This window comes from Balaenoptera acutorostrata, chromosome 2, assembly GCF_949987535.1.
Source record: "Balaenoptera acutorostrata chromosome 2, mBalAcu1.1, whole genome shotgun sequence".
Classification (NCBI taxonomy): domain Eukaryota; kingdom Metazoa; phylum Chordata; class Mammalia; order Artiodactyla; family Balaenopteridae; genus Balaenoptera; species Balaenoptera acutorostrata.
In genome coordinates, this window is record NC_080065.1 from 182,904,729 (window position 1) to 182,919,295 (window position 14,567).

Below are 14,567 nucleotides of genomic sequence, written 5' to 3' on the forward strand. Positions count from 1 at the left end.
AAATCAAGGTTCTTGCACTACAAGTAAAGATTATATTCCTCTAATCCCTTTTAATTAGAATCTTGTTTATTTTTCACAACATTGATGTTCTGGAGCAACCAGGTCAGTCGGCTTGGAGAACGTCTCACAGTCTGGATTTGTCTATCTCCTCATGAGGCTGTTTTTGTTTTTTTGTTTTTTTTTGGCGGGGGACGGGGCATGCCACTCGGCTTGTGGAATCTTATTTCCCCGACCAGGGATTGAACCCGGACCCTCAGCAGTGAAAGTGCCAAGTCCTAACCACTGGACCGCCAGTGAGGCTGTTTTATTCTTTGTCCATCCCTTGTAATTCCCATAAATTAGACCTAGAGGCTTAATTGTCTTTTTTTTTTTTTTGGCTGTGTTGGGTCTTCGTTGCTGCGCGTGGGCTTTCTCTAGTTGCGGCGAGCGGGGGCTACTCATCCTTGCGGTGTGCGGGCTTCTCATTGCGGTGGCTTCTCTTGTTGCAGAGCACGGGCTCTAGGCGTGCAGGCTTTAGTAGTTGCGGCCCGTGGGCTCAGCAGTTGTGGCTCATGGGCTCTAGAGCGCAGGCTCAGTAGTTGTGGCACACGGGCTTAATTGCTCCGCGGCATGTGGGATCTTCCCAGACCTAAGGCTCGAACCCGTATCCCCTGCATTGGCAGGCGGATTCTTAACCACTGCGCCGCCAGGGAAGTCCAGCAGGTACTATTCTTATCCCCATTTCATAGATAGGAAACTGAAATTCAGGAAGGTTAAAGTTTGGGCGGCACCAGATTCTTCCATTCTTCCTTAAACTCCGTCAATGCTCTGAGGATAATCTCCCGATCTCCTTAATTTAAACCCTTGGGGTCCGCCATCGTGGGTCCCCAAGCCCCAGCTCTGTGCATCCTCTTCATTCTCTCCCACACTGTGTGCGTGGGGGACTACTAGGGCGGACCACCGGGTTGCCTTGTGGGAACCTTGAATGCCCCCATATTGAGTTGGGACCTTATCACGTAACCGCTGGGGAGCCAGAGATGGTTCTTGAGGAGGGAAACGGACAACGCCAGCGCTTTCTCCGTGGGGTCGTAGGTCTGTCACTCCCTCTCCTGTCACTCCTTGGGGAACGCGGTGGAAGGCGCCCAAGCACAGCCTCCCGCTGGAAGCGCCCTCGTTGCCCCTGGCAACAGAGTCCAGGAGAACCACCGAGACGCGGCCCGACAGTGCAGAGCGCTCACTCCGGGCCAGCAAGGCGCGGAGATCTAGAAAGCGGCGCCTGACCGATTGTCACGTGGGCTGCCCTCGGGAAGGCGGGACTTCCGGCGGCCCAGTATTTTCTTTCCGGTTGTTGGCTCCTGCCGGCCCCTCCCTTACTGGCCCCTGCGGCCCCCTCCCCCCGCGGCCCCCCGCCGCCGGGCCTGCCGCCACCATGAAGAAATTCTTCCAAGAGATCAAGGCCGACGTCAAGTTCAAGAGTGCGGGGCCCGGTCAGAAGCTCATGGAGTCGGTGGGGTGCGTGACAGGCGCTGAGGCTTGAGGCCCGGGGGCGGAGATGAGCGGAGGGGGAGGGGCGGGGAGGCCAGGGAAGACGAGAGGCGGGGAGGGGCGGCAGAGAGTCAGAGCGTGGGGAGAAACCTCGGGGGGCGGGGCAAGAGGGAGGGAGTGGGAGTAGGGGGGAGGGGAGGCCACCGGGGGCGGGGCAGGAGGGGGAGAGGCTGGAGGGGGCGGGGCTGCAGAAAGTGAGGGGGGGGTCCCTGGAGACCCTAGGAAGTTAGGGCGGGCGGTAAGGGAGAGGCCGGGGATGCGGAGAAGGGGCCCTGAAGAGGCATCGCATAGGGCTTGGGGGAATCTAGGTGACCAGAGATTGGGGACTGAGCCTGGAGAAACAAGTCGAGCTGGGGTCGCAAAAAGTCGTGAGGCTTAGACTCTGTGGCGATAGGGGTCTGGGCCTTGGTTCTGGAGCAGGAGGGAGGACGGGTTGAGAATCTGGAAGCCCAGGGAGCCTGAGGCGTTGTTGGAAGGGTGGTCAGGGACTTGGGAGGTGCGCGTGCACTGGGTGGGTGGTGGGTGCTGCAAGGGGCTGAGGAAGGTCTGGGAGGAGAAGGGAGGCAGGTGGGTGGAGGTGGGGAGCTGGGGGAGTCTGCGACCGGAAGGAGGTGGGGGGCCTCGTGGGTGATGGCTGAGTGGCCTGGAGGCCCCGAGGGTGACCTGGGAGGGGAGGGGAGGTGGCCTGCATTTCCAGGCCTCTGTGACTTATTTGGGGAGGACTTGGAGAAGAGAAGGGCCTGGGGCCACACTGGAGGCGTGACGGGCCAGTGCTGTGCAGAGGATAGTGAAGAGCTGGACCAGGTGAGGATGCCAGACTGAGGGCTGGTGGGCTGAGAAGGAGGCTCCACTGGGGGGGATGGGATGAGAAGAGGGAGTTCAGGAGGGGCTGGGGCTGCTACCAGGAGCTACAGAGGGGGCTGGGGGGCCCCAGGGGGTTTAGGATGGGGAGTGACTGAAGAAAGAGGTCAGCCTGGGGAGGGGTCTGTGAGGCATAATGGAAGGGATTGTGAAGAGGTCGGAGCTGGGAGGGGGTTGGAGGAGAGGCAGGGAGGCTGGCAGGAAGGGGTGGTGGGGCATCATGAGGCAGTGGGGGTGGGTGAGGGAGATCGGGTGCGTGGCAAGGAAATCAGGGCATCTGTCACGAGGATTGGGGGCCCCTGGGGTTCTTGGGAGGGGACAAAGGAGTAGTGGGACAGAGGAGGCCCATGAGGGTCAGATCCATGAGTATGGGAGGGAAGTGCAGGTCCTGGGAGCCTGGTGTGGTGACAGGGAGAGGAGGGCAGCTTAAGAGGGGCCCAGGGAGAGCGGTGGGCCAGACAAGGGGGTCCATTCATTTGTTCCTCAAGTAGTGGGTGGAGGTGGGGGGCTGGTGCAGCTGGGACTGTGTGTGACAGGAAGGAGGTGGGGGCTGATGGCTGTGTCAGACTGGAGGCCTGGGAGGACAGGAGAGGGGAGTCACATGGAGATCCAAGCTTCTGTGACGTGCCTGGAGCCGGACTGGAGACTCAGGGTGCGTGCGAGGGTGTGTGTCCAGCACTGTTACGGCATGAAAATCCGTGCCCTCTCAGGGCTCACGTTGTAGTGGGGAGAGAAGGACAAGTAGAACAACACATAAACGATGAGAGATGGGCCCTGAAGAAAAATAAACAGGGTCCAGAGAGTGAGCCATGTGGGTGACTGTTAGGTGGTCTGGGAATGCCTCTCTGAGAAGGTGACTTTTGAGCGAGAGCTGGATTAGGTGAGACTCAGCTGTGTGGAAATCAACCCCTGTCTCTCTGTCTCTGTCTCTCTCTTTCTCACACACACACACACACGCACACAGTTGAAGCGGTGCCTGTCCCTCCCAGGCAGAACACTCCAGGTAGAAGGCACAGAAGGTGCAAAGGTCCTGTGGTAGAAGGTTGGGTCTGTGTGAAGAACAGCAGGGAGTTTAGATAGGAGTGAACAAGGGAAAGGGGCAGGTCGTGAAGGGCCTGTAGGGCGCGGAGGCTGCAGGATTCTGTCCTGCGTGGGATGAGAGGGCTTTGTGCAGAGGAGTGACTGGGTTTTAGAAGGATCCCTCTGGCTGCCCAGAGGAGCCATGAAGCGGGTGAGTGAGGGGTCTTGGAAAAATGGCGTTTTTATGGAAAGATGGGCTAGGGTGGCACTATGTGACTTGTCTTTTCTTCGACCTGAAACTCTCAGCTGTTGGGAGGGCTGGAGAGAGGGGCCGGGATGGGCAGGAAGCTCCCAGAGGCCTGGGGACAAGAAAAGAGGGCTGCCTGTGTTTGAGCAGAGCGGGAAGCATGAGGGCCATGAACTCAGAGCCTTGGCTCCTGAGAAGGTTCTAGAGATATAGCACAGATGATTCCAACTACTGGCATCGGGAGAGGGTCCTGAGGAAAGGAGGAGGGTGAGGCAGGTGAGTCAGACCCTGGTGGGAAGAAGGCCATCTCTGCTGGAACGTCAAGGCCAGGTCGCTCTGGAGCTAGGTTGGGTTAGGAAGCTGCCCATCCCGTGGGATGATCACCCTGCCTACTTCCCAGGGTGGAGGGGAGATTAAACCAGATCTTTGTTTGTTTGGGGTTTTTTTTGGCCATGCTGCGCAGCATGCCGGATCTTAGTTTCCTGACCAGGGATCAAACCCAAGCCCACAGCAGTGAGAGCACCGAGTCCTAACCACGGGACCGCCAGGGAAGTCCCTAAACCAGATCCTTGTAACACACTCCACGCAGGGCCTGCGTGCGGCCTGGCCCGCTGCCCGAGCTTCCGTGGCCCTCTGGGGCTTGTGAAAGGGCGTCTGGAGCGCTCGCTGGGAGGCACGTTGCCATGCGGAACAGACGCGCCGAGCGACAGCTAGCTCCTGGCGCGCTGTCTGGCGCACAGTAGGCGCTCAGTAGACGAAGCCTCCATGTCTCAGCCTCGTAGACAGTAAGGGTGGAGCCTCTCGCCCAGGGAAGGGGGCGACGAGCGTCAGCCCCTGCGGACGGTAGGTGTGCTCTTACCTCGCCTGACAGAGGATGACTCCGACGCCCAGGCCGGTGCAGGGTTTGTCCAAAGTGGCGGGCAGGGCGGGGAGCAGGGTCACTGTCTGCCTCCCGAGGCTCCTCCGTCTGCGTTAGACCCCATCTGGTGGCCCCTGGGGCAGAGGCCCATGTCTGTCTGCTGGGGCAGGAGCAGAAGTGGGAGAGGGACAAACGCTCTTCTGTCTGCCCCCACGTCACCTCACGGTCTCTCCGCGTCTCCTTAGGGAGAAGGCCCCCAAAGAAAAGCCCAGCAAGCCGGCGCTCCGGCAGCCCCGCCAGGGACCCACCGATGAGGCGCAGATGGCGGCCGCGGCAGCCCTGGCCCGGCTCGAGCAGAAGCAGCCCAGGGCGCGGGGCCCCACGTCGCAGGAGTCCATCCGGAGCCAGGGTGAGCCTCGGCCGTCCTTGGGCCACGGGGGTGGGGACGGGGGGCGGTGGGGCAGGCCTCTGCCCCTCTGTCCTCGAGGCTGATCCTTGACTTTTCAGGCGTTCCAGGTCCTGTGCTTGGCTCTGGCTGAAAATAATTTCACAGCCAGCGATTCGGGGTGGGAGGAGGGTTTAAATCACAGCTGTGAGCCAGTCCACAAAGGGGCCATGCAGGTGGAAAGGCTAAGGGGTCTGCTGTGGTCTGGGCAGCACGGATGTCAGGGAGGTTGCAGAGGGGAGGGCTGGGACTCAGAGGAGGAGGAGCACGTGGCCTGGCGCAGCCTGGGGGCACGGAGAGGTTGGCGGGCTGGGAGGACCTCGAGCTGGAAGGACTAGAATTTGACCCACATGAGGGTCCAGGCTGGGGAATGGTGTGCCTGGCTCACACATTGACCCGTCCCTGCCTCTCCCCCCAGTGAGAAAGGAACTTCAAGCTGAAGCAACTGTCAGTGGGAGCCCGGAGACCCCAGGGACCAACCCGGTAAAAGCATCACGATGGCAGCACGACACCCAAGGGGTGGCCTGGGGCGGGCGGGGGAGCTGGGAGCCCTTGGAGTGCCCACTTGGGCTCTCTTCTGCGTTTGGTCTGATTGGTGCCCAGCCCTGGGTGGTAAGCATCTGGTGCTGGAGAGGGTGGGGAGATGCAGAAGGGATATCGGGGTGGATCGAGGTCATCTCTGGCCTCAGGACACTGGGGATCCCCGTGGTTGAGGGTGGTGTCGTCTGGGACCTGCGTGCTTGGCACCTAATGACACCAGGCCCAGGCCCTGGGGGAGGGACTGCACCTCCGTTAAGTCCCCTCCCTCCCCTGTAACCCCATGAGGGTAGGTGCTGTTATAGTTCCCACTTTTCAGAAGAGAAAACTGAGGTTCAGAGAGGTGAGGCCCGGTGCCCTTGGTCATGCACCTCGAAACCAGCAGGGGCAGGACTGGAACCCCAGTCTGTCTGAGTCCAAAGCCCTTAGCCTTAGCGCTGCCCTCTGCTGCCTTCCTCGGATACAGGAGGGCACCATGGAGACTGGTGTAGTCAGGGAGGCCTTCCTGGAGGAGGCAGGCCTCAAAGGAGAACTTGGCAGAAAGGGTGTTCTGAGCAGCACCACCTGTGAGGCCTCACTGAATTTCAGAATGGAAGGGACCCTGGATATTACCTAGGAATTGAGGCCCAGAGCAAGGCTGGGACTCGTCCAGGGCACCATGACTCCTCACTCTCCCACCAAAGCCCCTTCCTCACCAGGTAGGGGGGGCGGGAAGAGCAGGAACGATCAATTCAGCACTTACACCGTGTCCGGAGCTGCTCCACACTTTCCGTTCCTTACCTTGTTGAATTCTGAGGTGGTCCCTCGAGGACATCTTACAGACCAGAAGACAGGCTCAGAGGGGCTTGGCCACTGGGCCACGGTGTCCCATGGCTAATAGGCAGAGGGGACAGCATTGGGACCAGGATGTCTGGCTCCCAGGGCCAGGCTCTCAGGACTGTGGCACTCGGGCGGCTCGGGGTGGCCTCTGTCCACAGTCTAGGCTCAGACACCCTCACCCATCCTCCCAGGTGCCCAAGCCCAAAGAGGAGGGCTCGACACACCTGGCAGTGCCCGGAGTGTACTTCACCTGCCCGCTCACAGGGGCCATCCTGAGGAAGGACCAGCGGGACGCCTGCATCAGAGAGGCCATTCTCTCGGTGAGTGCCGGCCCCGGTGCCGGAGCCGCCCCCTGGGAGCCCAGATGGCACAGAGCATATGCTGTGGTTCTACTCTAACCTCTCTAAAGAGGGAATACTTACCTGAGGAACAGAATTCAAGATACAGAAGGGTAGGCGGGGAAAAGCCGCCTCCCACCCACCTCGCGGCCATTCTCCCTGAGGCAGCAGCTGTAAGTAGTCTAGGCCCCTTTTCAGAGATGCTCCAAATATGTACAAACTACCGATGCATCTATATCTGCCACACGTGCTGTGTGTTTGTTTTACGTAAAAGGTAATGTACCGTTCACGCCTGACGTGGAAACTGCTAGGTATTATATCAGTACAGAAAGAACTTCCACATTTTTTTCCCCCTTAAAACTCTGTATTTGGAAATAATTTCAAACCTAAAGAAAAATTGCAAGGAGAACAAAAAGAACACGTGAACATCCTTTACTCAGGGTGGGAGTGTCCTATTACTGTTCTGACAGATTACTAGGAACTTGGTGCCTCCAGACAGCATGCCTCTTATAATTCTGGAAATTAGAAGTGGGACTTGGGTCTCACGGGGCCACAGTCAAGGTGGCCGCAGGGCAGTGTGCCTTCTGGGAGCCCTAGGGGGAGTCGGGCTGTCTGTACTCCATGGCTCCTTCTCCATCTTCACAGCCAGCGGTGCCAGGCCAGGTCTTTCCCAGCTGCCATCTCTCTGCTTCTCTCTCTCTCTCTCTCTTCCCCCTTTTAAGGGCCCTTGTGATTCCATTGGGCGCACCTGGCTAATCCAAGCTAATCTCCCTATTTTAAGGTCCACTGATCAGCAGCCTTAACTCCATCTGTCACCTCCACACCCCCTGACCCATAACTTAACATACTCCCAGGTTCCAGGGATCAGGTCACAAATATGTATGTCATTCTGCCCATCTTACTCACATTTGCCAGTTGCCAGCATTTTTACCCCATTGGCTCTGTCATGCCTCTGTTTTTTCCTGAGCGGTTTGAAAGCCTGCATTCTCCACAGTGACTGCGTGATGACTCACGGCAAATTGTTCCCTGACTCTTTAACCAACCCCGTGTTGATAAGCGTGTAGGAAGTTTCCAGTCTTTTGCTAGTGAGGACAATATTTATGATGAAAACCTTGTCTGTACATCACTTTGAGCTGTAGGCTCCATTCCAGAAGCAGAGTTGCTGGGACAGAGGACAGCGTGTAGGGCTTTGGATAGTTGTCACCAGATGAAGTTCCATGTGGGTTGTCCTGATTCACACTCACTCAGCAGTGTGTGAGAAAATACCAATTTCCCTGTCCCCCGTCGTCACTGTGGGTTACCAAACATTTTTTGTCTTTACCCAAACTGATTGGTAAAAATAATATCTCAGCATAGTTTTAGTTTGCATTTCCTTTTTTTGGCTTAGGTTGGCTGTGTTTTCATATGAGAATGCATCCTTTGCCCATTTTTGTGTTGGGTGGTTTTTTTTTTCTTATTGATTTGTAGGCACTCTTTACATATTAGGAAAACTAGTCTTTTGCCTATGATCTGAGTTGTGAATATTTTTCTCCAGTTGTTTACTTTTAGAGTTGGCTTATGGTCATATGGCCATGTAGAAATTTTTAATCTCTATGTAATTCAGTGTGTCGGCCTTATTTTATGGCTTCTGGGTTTTGTGACCTACTTAGGAAGGCCTTCGCCACTTCAGGATTAAAACAACTCTTCCATGGTTTTTCTAGTGCTTTTCTGTTTTGTCTTTTGTTGTTTGCTTTGTTTAATGTTTAAAGCTTTGATCCCACTAGAATTATACCTGTGTAGAATAGGACGCATGGAGCTAGTGTTATTTCTTTTTTTTTTCCAGATAGTTATCCAGTTTTCCCCAATCCTCATTTATTGAAACACCTGTCTTTTGGCCACTGTGAAATCTGCCGTTATCACAAAGTAAATCCCTACGTGGATTCGGTTCCTTTCTGGATGTGTCTGTTCCTTTGTCCCCTTGTCCGTTCGCGCACCCTGGTCCTAATTTAAACAAGGCTGCAGGCTGCCTGGAAACATCTGAGAACAGCATTTGGAGCTGCAGCTCTTCCCTGGGTGGGTGGGTGTGCTTGTCCTGAGGAGGCTGGCGTAGGGGGCGGTGAGCCTGGCTCAGCCGTGTCCTGAGGACACCCCCCATCTTACTGCTGCTTCTCTGCAGACCCGATTTCTCTGCCCTTCCACGTCTCTTTGTCCTACCCTGGCAACTTACTGGCAGACTGGGCTGGGTCCCAATTTGAAGCTCCCAGGAGAGCTGGCCCAGTTCAGATCAGACAACTAAGTGACACAGCTGTGGCCGCTGAAGGCTCACCCCAGTGTAGCTGAGGGAAGGTAGCTGGGGCAGGGCGGAAGCCCCACAGCTGCCTTCCAGGAGCTGTGGCTGGGCTTCTGTGGGGCTGCCCAGGGGTAGATCTGAGTGGGCCAGGTCGTCTGTGCTCTTGATTCATCACCTCTGGTGACCCAGCTGTTCACCCCCACCATTTTTTTTTTTTTTCTTTTTGGCCACACCGTGCGGCATGCGGAACTTCCCAGACCAGGGATCGAACCCGTGGCCCCTGCAGTGGAAGCGCGGAGTCTTAACCACTGGACCGCCAGGGAGGCCCCACCCCCACCATTATCCAGGCAGAGCAAATGACTTTGGGGCTGACGCGGGTGCCAGCCCCTCTCGCCATGTAACTAGTGACTTTCTGGGGCTGCAGAGAAACAAGACCACACGGTGTGGCCGTGTGCAGTGGCTGTCCAGAGCGTGAGCGGATCTGCTGCCCAGTCTTGCCCCTCGCCTTAGTTATCCATTCTCAGCCTCTCCTCGCTGGGGTGCTGTTCGCAGGGTCCCCAGGGCTGCCCAGAGGCTGGGCCGGTCGAGGGATCAACTGTGGGCCCTGTGACCTCTCCATCTGCAGCTCCTCCTCTCCCCAGGGAAGCAGGGGGAGCCCCCGAGGCACGGGGACCGGTCAGTGATGGCTCCACTATCTTGCCTCCCCCAGGAGTGACCAGGCAGCCGCAGGTCACAGACCTCTTTTGCGTCCTGTCTCTGCCACCTCCGTCTGTTTCTAGAACGTCCCTCATAGGGATGGGGGATGAGGAGGGATGGCAGGTCCGCGGTGGCCGGCGGGTCCCGGGCACTCAGCTGCTGCGCCCTTGGTGGCGCGCTCAGTGCTGGCGTTGGGCGCCAAAGCCAGAGCGGTAGGCAAAGGTCTGTGTCACGCCGACCTGAGGAGTGGCGTAACCCAGGCTGCCATCGCCCCCTTTTCCCTAGACGTGAGGGCAGGGCTGAGGCCCCAGGCTGGAGTCATCAAAAGGGCTTTCCTCCTCCTTTTTCTGCTGTTGAGTTTGCTTTGGTCCCATGCTAGGGCCTGCTGTCAGACAGTTCTTACTGTTGTCACCGGTGTCACTGCTGCCACCTGAGTGCTGAGACCTGGCTGCTTGGCTGGCATGGCCTCCAGGCCCTGAGGTGGACGCTTTCTGACTCAGCTTTCCTCCCTCCTCCCAGCACTTTTCCACCGACCCAGTGGCCGCCTCCATCATGAAGATCCACACGTTCAACAAGGACCGGGACCGGGTGAAGCTGGGCGTGGATACCATCGCCAGGTGAGTGGGTGGCCCCCTCCCACCGGGGTGCCAGCTCCTGGGCCTCCATCGTGACCGGCTGAGCGGCCCCGGAGGGAGCACGGCCATGGGAGTGAGGCCAGGCCCCACACTTCACTCCCCCTCGCCCTCGGGGAAGGGGCTTGGCCTCTCTGGGCCTCAGTTTACCAGTCTTTAGAACGAAGAGGTTTACTGAATCGGGGGTTCCCAACCCTGGCTTCTCTTTGGGATCATCAGAAGAATGTGAAGCAGGCAGGGTCTCCCCCGCCGCCAACTCCTCTGATGGGAGCAGGTCGGGGGTGGGGCCAGAAGTCTGTGTTGCTCAACAACCCCCAAGCCGGCTCTGGGGACCCATCAGCTCTGGCTCTGCCTGCTCCACCCCCACCACGGTGGCTCCTTGGTGCCCTCAGGGGGAGGCAGGACCGAGGAGGAGGCCCAGTGTCAGGGGCACCAAGGGTTGGGCTCTATGGGGTGTCCAGGGTGTGACGGCAGCCTTCCCGGGGGGTCACTCTTAGCACGAGCCGGTGTGGCTCTGAGCTGCTCTCCCCTGTCCGCCCCAGGTACCTGGACAACATCCACCTGCATCCCGAGGAGGAGAAGTACCGGAAGATCAAGCTTCAGAACAAGGTGTTCCAGGTGAGGGCTGCCACCAGAGTGACTTAGCCTGGGGTGGCCGGCGTGGCCGGGCCTGTGAGGCCACCCAGAACCCAGGCTGGCGGTGGGAGCAGCTGGGCTGCAGCCAGCCGGTGGTGGCCAGAGCCGGCTGCAGAAGGGCCCCTGCAGGGCTTGGGAGTTGAGGTGGGCAGAAGGTGCCAGGCAGGGAGGGAGGGCTTCGTGAGCGCAGGACGAGCACAGTATGCGTACACTGTCTGCTCTCGCCACCAACCCACGGCGTGACTCGACTTTTCTTTGAATTAGCTGGGAACACATCGGCACTGGGGAGATTTTTCACGCAAACGCAGACTTCTGGTTTCTGTGGAGAAATCGCGGGGTCCTAGCACTCTGGCCCGTGGTACCCATGCAGCTGGCGGGGCCCCGCTCTCTCCTGGGGGTCCCCACCCACATCCAGCATCCCAGAGCCCGCCTCCCCCGCTTCTGGGGACTCCCAGCCTCCGCTGTCCTTTGGCTCTTCAGCCTCCTTCACCCTGGTGTTGACCTTTTGGGATCCCAGGCCCTCTGTGAGCTCACCCCTGCAGACAGCTTTGGGGGTTCATCCTGTCCAGGGGCAGCGGCCGCTCTGAGACGGGACTCTGGGCCAGAAGGGCGGGGTGGGCAGTGAGGCCGGTGGGGCACGAGGAGGCCCCAAGTGTCCCGCATGACCTCTGGCTCCGCTCTCAGGAGCGCATTAACTGCCTGGACGGGACCCACGAGTTTTTTGAGGCCATCGGCTTCCAGAAGGTGCTGCTTCCGATCCCCGACCAGGGTAAGAGAAAAAGAGAAGGGCCGTGGCTGAGCCCAGGGGCAGGGGTGGGAGGGGCCGGCTCGGGGGTCTCCCTGCCACCGCAGAGTGACATGCCCACGTGTCCCAGAGGGCCCCGAGGAGTTCTACGTGCTGAGCGAGGCCGCCCTGGCCCAGCCCCAGAGCCTGGAGCAGCACAAGGAGCAGCTGCTGCGCGCCGAGCCCGTGCGGGCCACGCTGGCCCGCCAGCGCCGGGTCTTCCGGCCCTCGCCCCTGGCCTCCCAGTTTGACCTGCCTGCGGACTTCTTCAACCTCACGGCGGAGGAGCTCAAGCGAGAGCAGCGGCTGCGGTCAGAGGCCGTGGAGCGGCTGAGCGTGCTGCGGACCAAGGCCATGCGCGAGCGGGAGGAGCAGAGGGAGATGCGCAAGTACACGTACACGCTGCTGCGCGTGCGCTTCCCCGACGGCTGCCTCCTCCAGGGTGCGTGCTGCGTGCTGCGTGCTGGCGATGCTGCCTCGGGTCCGCCGTGCGCCGGCAGGAGCAGCCTGCTCTGTTCTGAGCTCGTCCTGGGGGAGGAGGCCGAGGGCTCAGGGGGCTGGGTGGGCTCAGGGGGGCTCCCACGAGCTCCAGCGCCACTCTTGTCCCACCGCCAGGGACCTTCTACGCCCGGGAGCGGGTGGCAGCACTGTACGCGTTTGTCCGGGAGGCCTTGCAGATCGACTGGCTGCCTTTTGAGCTGCTGGCCTTGGGAGGGCAGAAGTTGTCGGAGGACGAGAACCTGGCCTTCAATGAGTGCGGGCTGGTAAGTGACGGGCTCCCCGCACAGCGGATCCGGGTTCTCTGGGTTCTTGTTGAATCGGCACAAACCCCCGAGGAGGGGGTTGCTCTTCGGTTGGGGATGGCATTAGGGGAAGGGGTCCTGGGGCCCGGCTCCCTGGGTGTGAGTCCCACCTTTCCACTTCTTGCCACGTGATCTTGAGTAACTTCTCTGTGTCTACAAAATGGGAATGTGCCCAGTGTGTTTAGAGTCCTCTGCGGCGCAGAGCCAAGGTGGCGTTCAAAACGCAAGCAATTACTGGGAGGGTGCAGGAGGGGGCTGGAGGGCGGTCAGACCCTGATTCAGGGAGGCCTGGACAGGAAGTCCTGACTGCTGCCCGATGCTGGGTTGGCTTCAGCCAGGCCAGGGGGCGTCCCCGAGCCCAGGTCATCATCAGAGGAGCCCCTGTTATATGAGAACGGACTGAGCGCATGGGTGTGCCGTCAGCGGCGGGGAGCGGCCCCGGGCGTGCGTGGCCCCGGCTCCAGCAGGAAGATTTGAACGTGAAGCGGGAGCTCTGTCACATAAAGGCCAGAGCGAGGCTGAGGCTTCTTACCCCACTGCAGGTGCCCTCGGCCCTCCTGACCTTCTCGTGGGATGCAGCCGTGCTAGCGGACATCAGGGCTGCGGGGACCCAGCCAGACTCATCTGTCCTGAAACCCGAGCTCCTGTCGGCCATCAAGAAGCTCTAGTGAAATAAAAGCAGGGTTGGCTTCAGCCCCTGTGGGTCTGTCTCATGCTCTCTCCCTGCTTCCTCCACATTCCCCTCGTCCCCGGTCCCCCCACCACTCCGGGGCTTCCCAGCCTCCTCCGGAACCTCCTCCTGCCCACGGGCACCGCAGGCATGGGGAGGGCTGCTGGCTGGCCGTGGACGCATGCTGAGACTGCCACCAGGCTGGAGCAGCCACTAGTAGCCTGCTTAGAGAAGCCTGGGCCCAGTCCCCGTGTGCTGTGGCCCCGGTGGCTGCGGCTAGCCCTGAGGTGACTGGCGCAAGAACGAGACGCTGGGCCTGTCAGGACACGGTGTGTAAAATGCTAAACCTGAATAAATAGGGTGTTTGACTACTTTCCCGGTGGTGAGTTGAAGCCGTGGGAGGCGGCGCAGGGTGGCAGCTCTGCAGAGCCGCCAGCAGGCGAGGCCCGGCCGTGGCTCCCGGTGAAGTGGGCCCAGGCGGACACCCCGCGGCTGCCTGGGCACCTAGGGGCCCCTCACGTCCGAGGCGAGCTCTTCACTTCCCGCACCTTCCTAATTGTTGTCCCCACCGGCCTGATGAGCCAGCCCTGCTGAGCGCTTCCCAGGGCCCCGGAGCCTTGCAGGCCCCGCAGGGCAAGCTCCCCCAGATGTCCACATCCTCCTCCCTGGAACCTGTGAATGCGTTACTTTACGTGACACAGGGACTTGGCCTGTGATCGGGGATGAGATGGGAGGTGGCCCTGAGTTAACCTGGTGAGTTCTAATGCGTGGAGGAAAACAGAAGGGACGGGGAGATGTGGAGGAAGGGGCCGCGTGCCAAGGAATCGGGTTGGCCTCCAACAGCTGGAAGAGGGACAGAAACAGATTCCCCCTAGAGCTTCCAGCGGGAACCAGCCCTGCTGACACCTGATTCTGAGCCAGTAAGGCCCTTGTCGGACTTCTGCCCCCCAGAACTGCCGGTAGAGCAAGTCTGGTGGTTTGTTGCAGCAGCCGTGGGGAGCCAACACAGACGGGGGGACCAAGGCCTGGAGGGTGCGGGCACTCGCCTCTGCTCACACCTCTGCCGGGAGACACCTGAGCCCCCACTCCTGGCCACTCGTCTGGATTGTCCCCTCCCTCTCACCCACAGCCTGGCCCCGGGCTGCGGCCCCTACTGGACCCTTGCCTTCACGGAGGCCAGTGGTGGCTGGTTCTCTGGCCACTGTGAGATTAAAGCATCCAGGCCCCAAATGTGATTGAAACAAAATTCCCTGGTAACCCCGTCAGCCACACCACGCGCTTTGCCTCCCACCTGGGCCGCCAGCAGCTCTGTTCTCACGTGGGGGCAGGACCTGGGCCCATGCTCCTTTGCCGCCTCATCTCCGGAACCCAGCACTGCCTCGGCTTGATACCCCGCTCTCATGTTCTGCTCTCAACTACTGGGAGTC

At 59.7% G+C, this 14,567-nt stretch overlaps 1 protein-coding gene across 2 annotated transcripts; it reads left to right on the forward strand.

Moving 5' to 3' along the window:
• Positions 1–1,300: 1,300 nt before the first annotated feature.
• Positions 1,301–13,163, forward strand: UBXN6 (UBX domain protein 6). Of its 2 annotated transcripts, none has more exons than XM_057541544.1 (10): positions 1,301–1,491; positions 4,757–4,920; positions 5,375–5,439; positions 6,504–6,632; positions 10,135–10,232; positions 10,790–10,865; positions 11,568–11,652; positions 11,759–12,109; positions 12,283–12,431; positions 13,013–13,163. In XM_057541544.1, exons 1-10 carry the CDS (start codon positions 1,409–1,411, stop codon positions 13,136–13,138), a joined length of 1,326 nt encoding a protein of 441 aa, XP_057397527.1. In that variant the 5' UTR covers positions 1,301–1,408; the 3' UTR covers positions 13,139–13,163. The 2 variants fall into 2 exon arrangements, with proteins under 2 accessions (XP_057397527.1, XP_057397528.1); XM_057541545.1 differs by lacking the exon at positions 1,301–1,491 and adding an exon at positions 2,195–2,328.
• Positions 13,164–14,567: the final 1,404 nt, after the last annotated feature.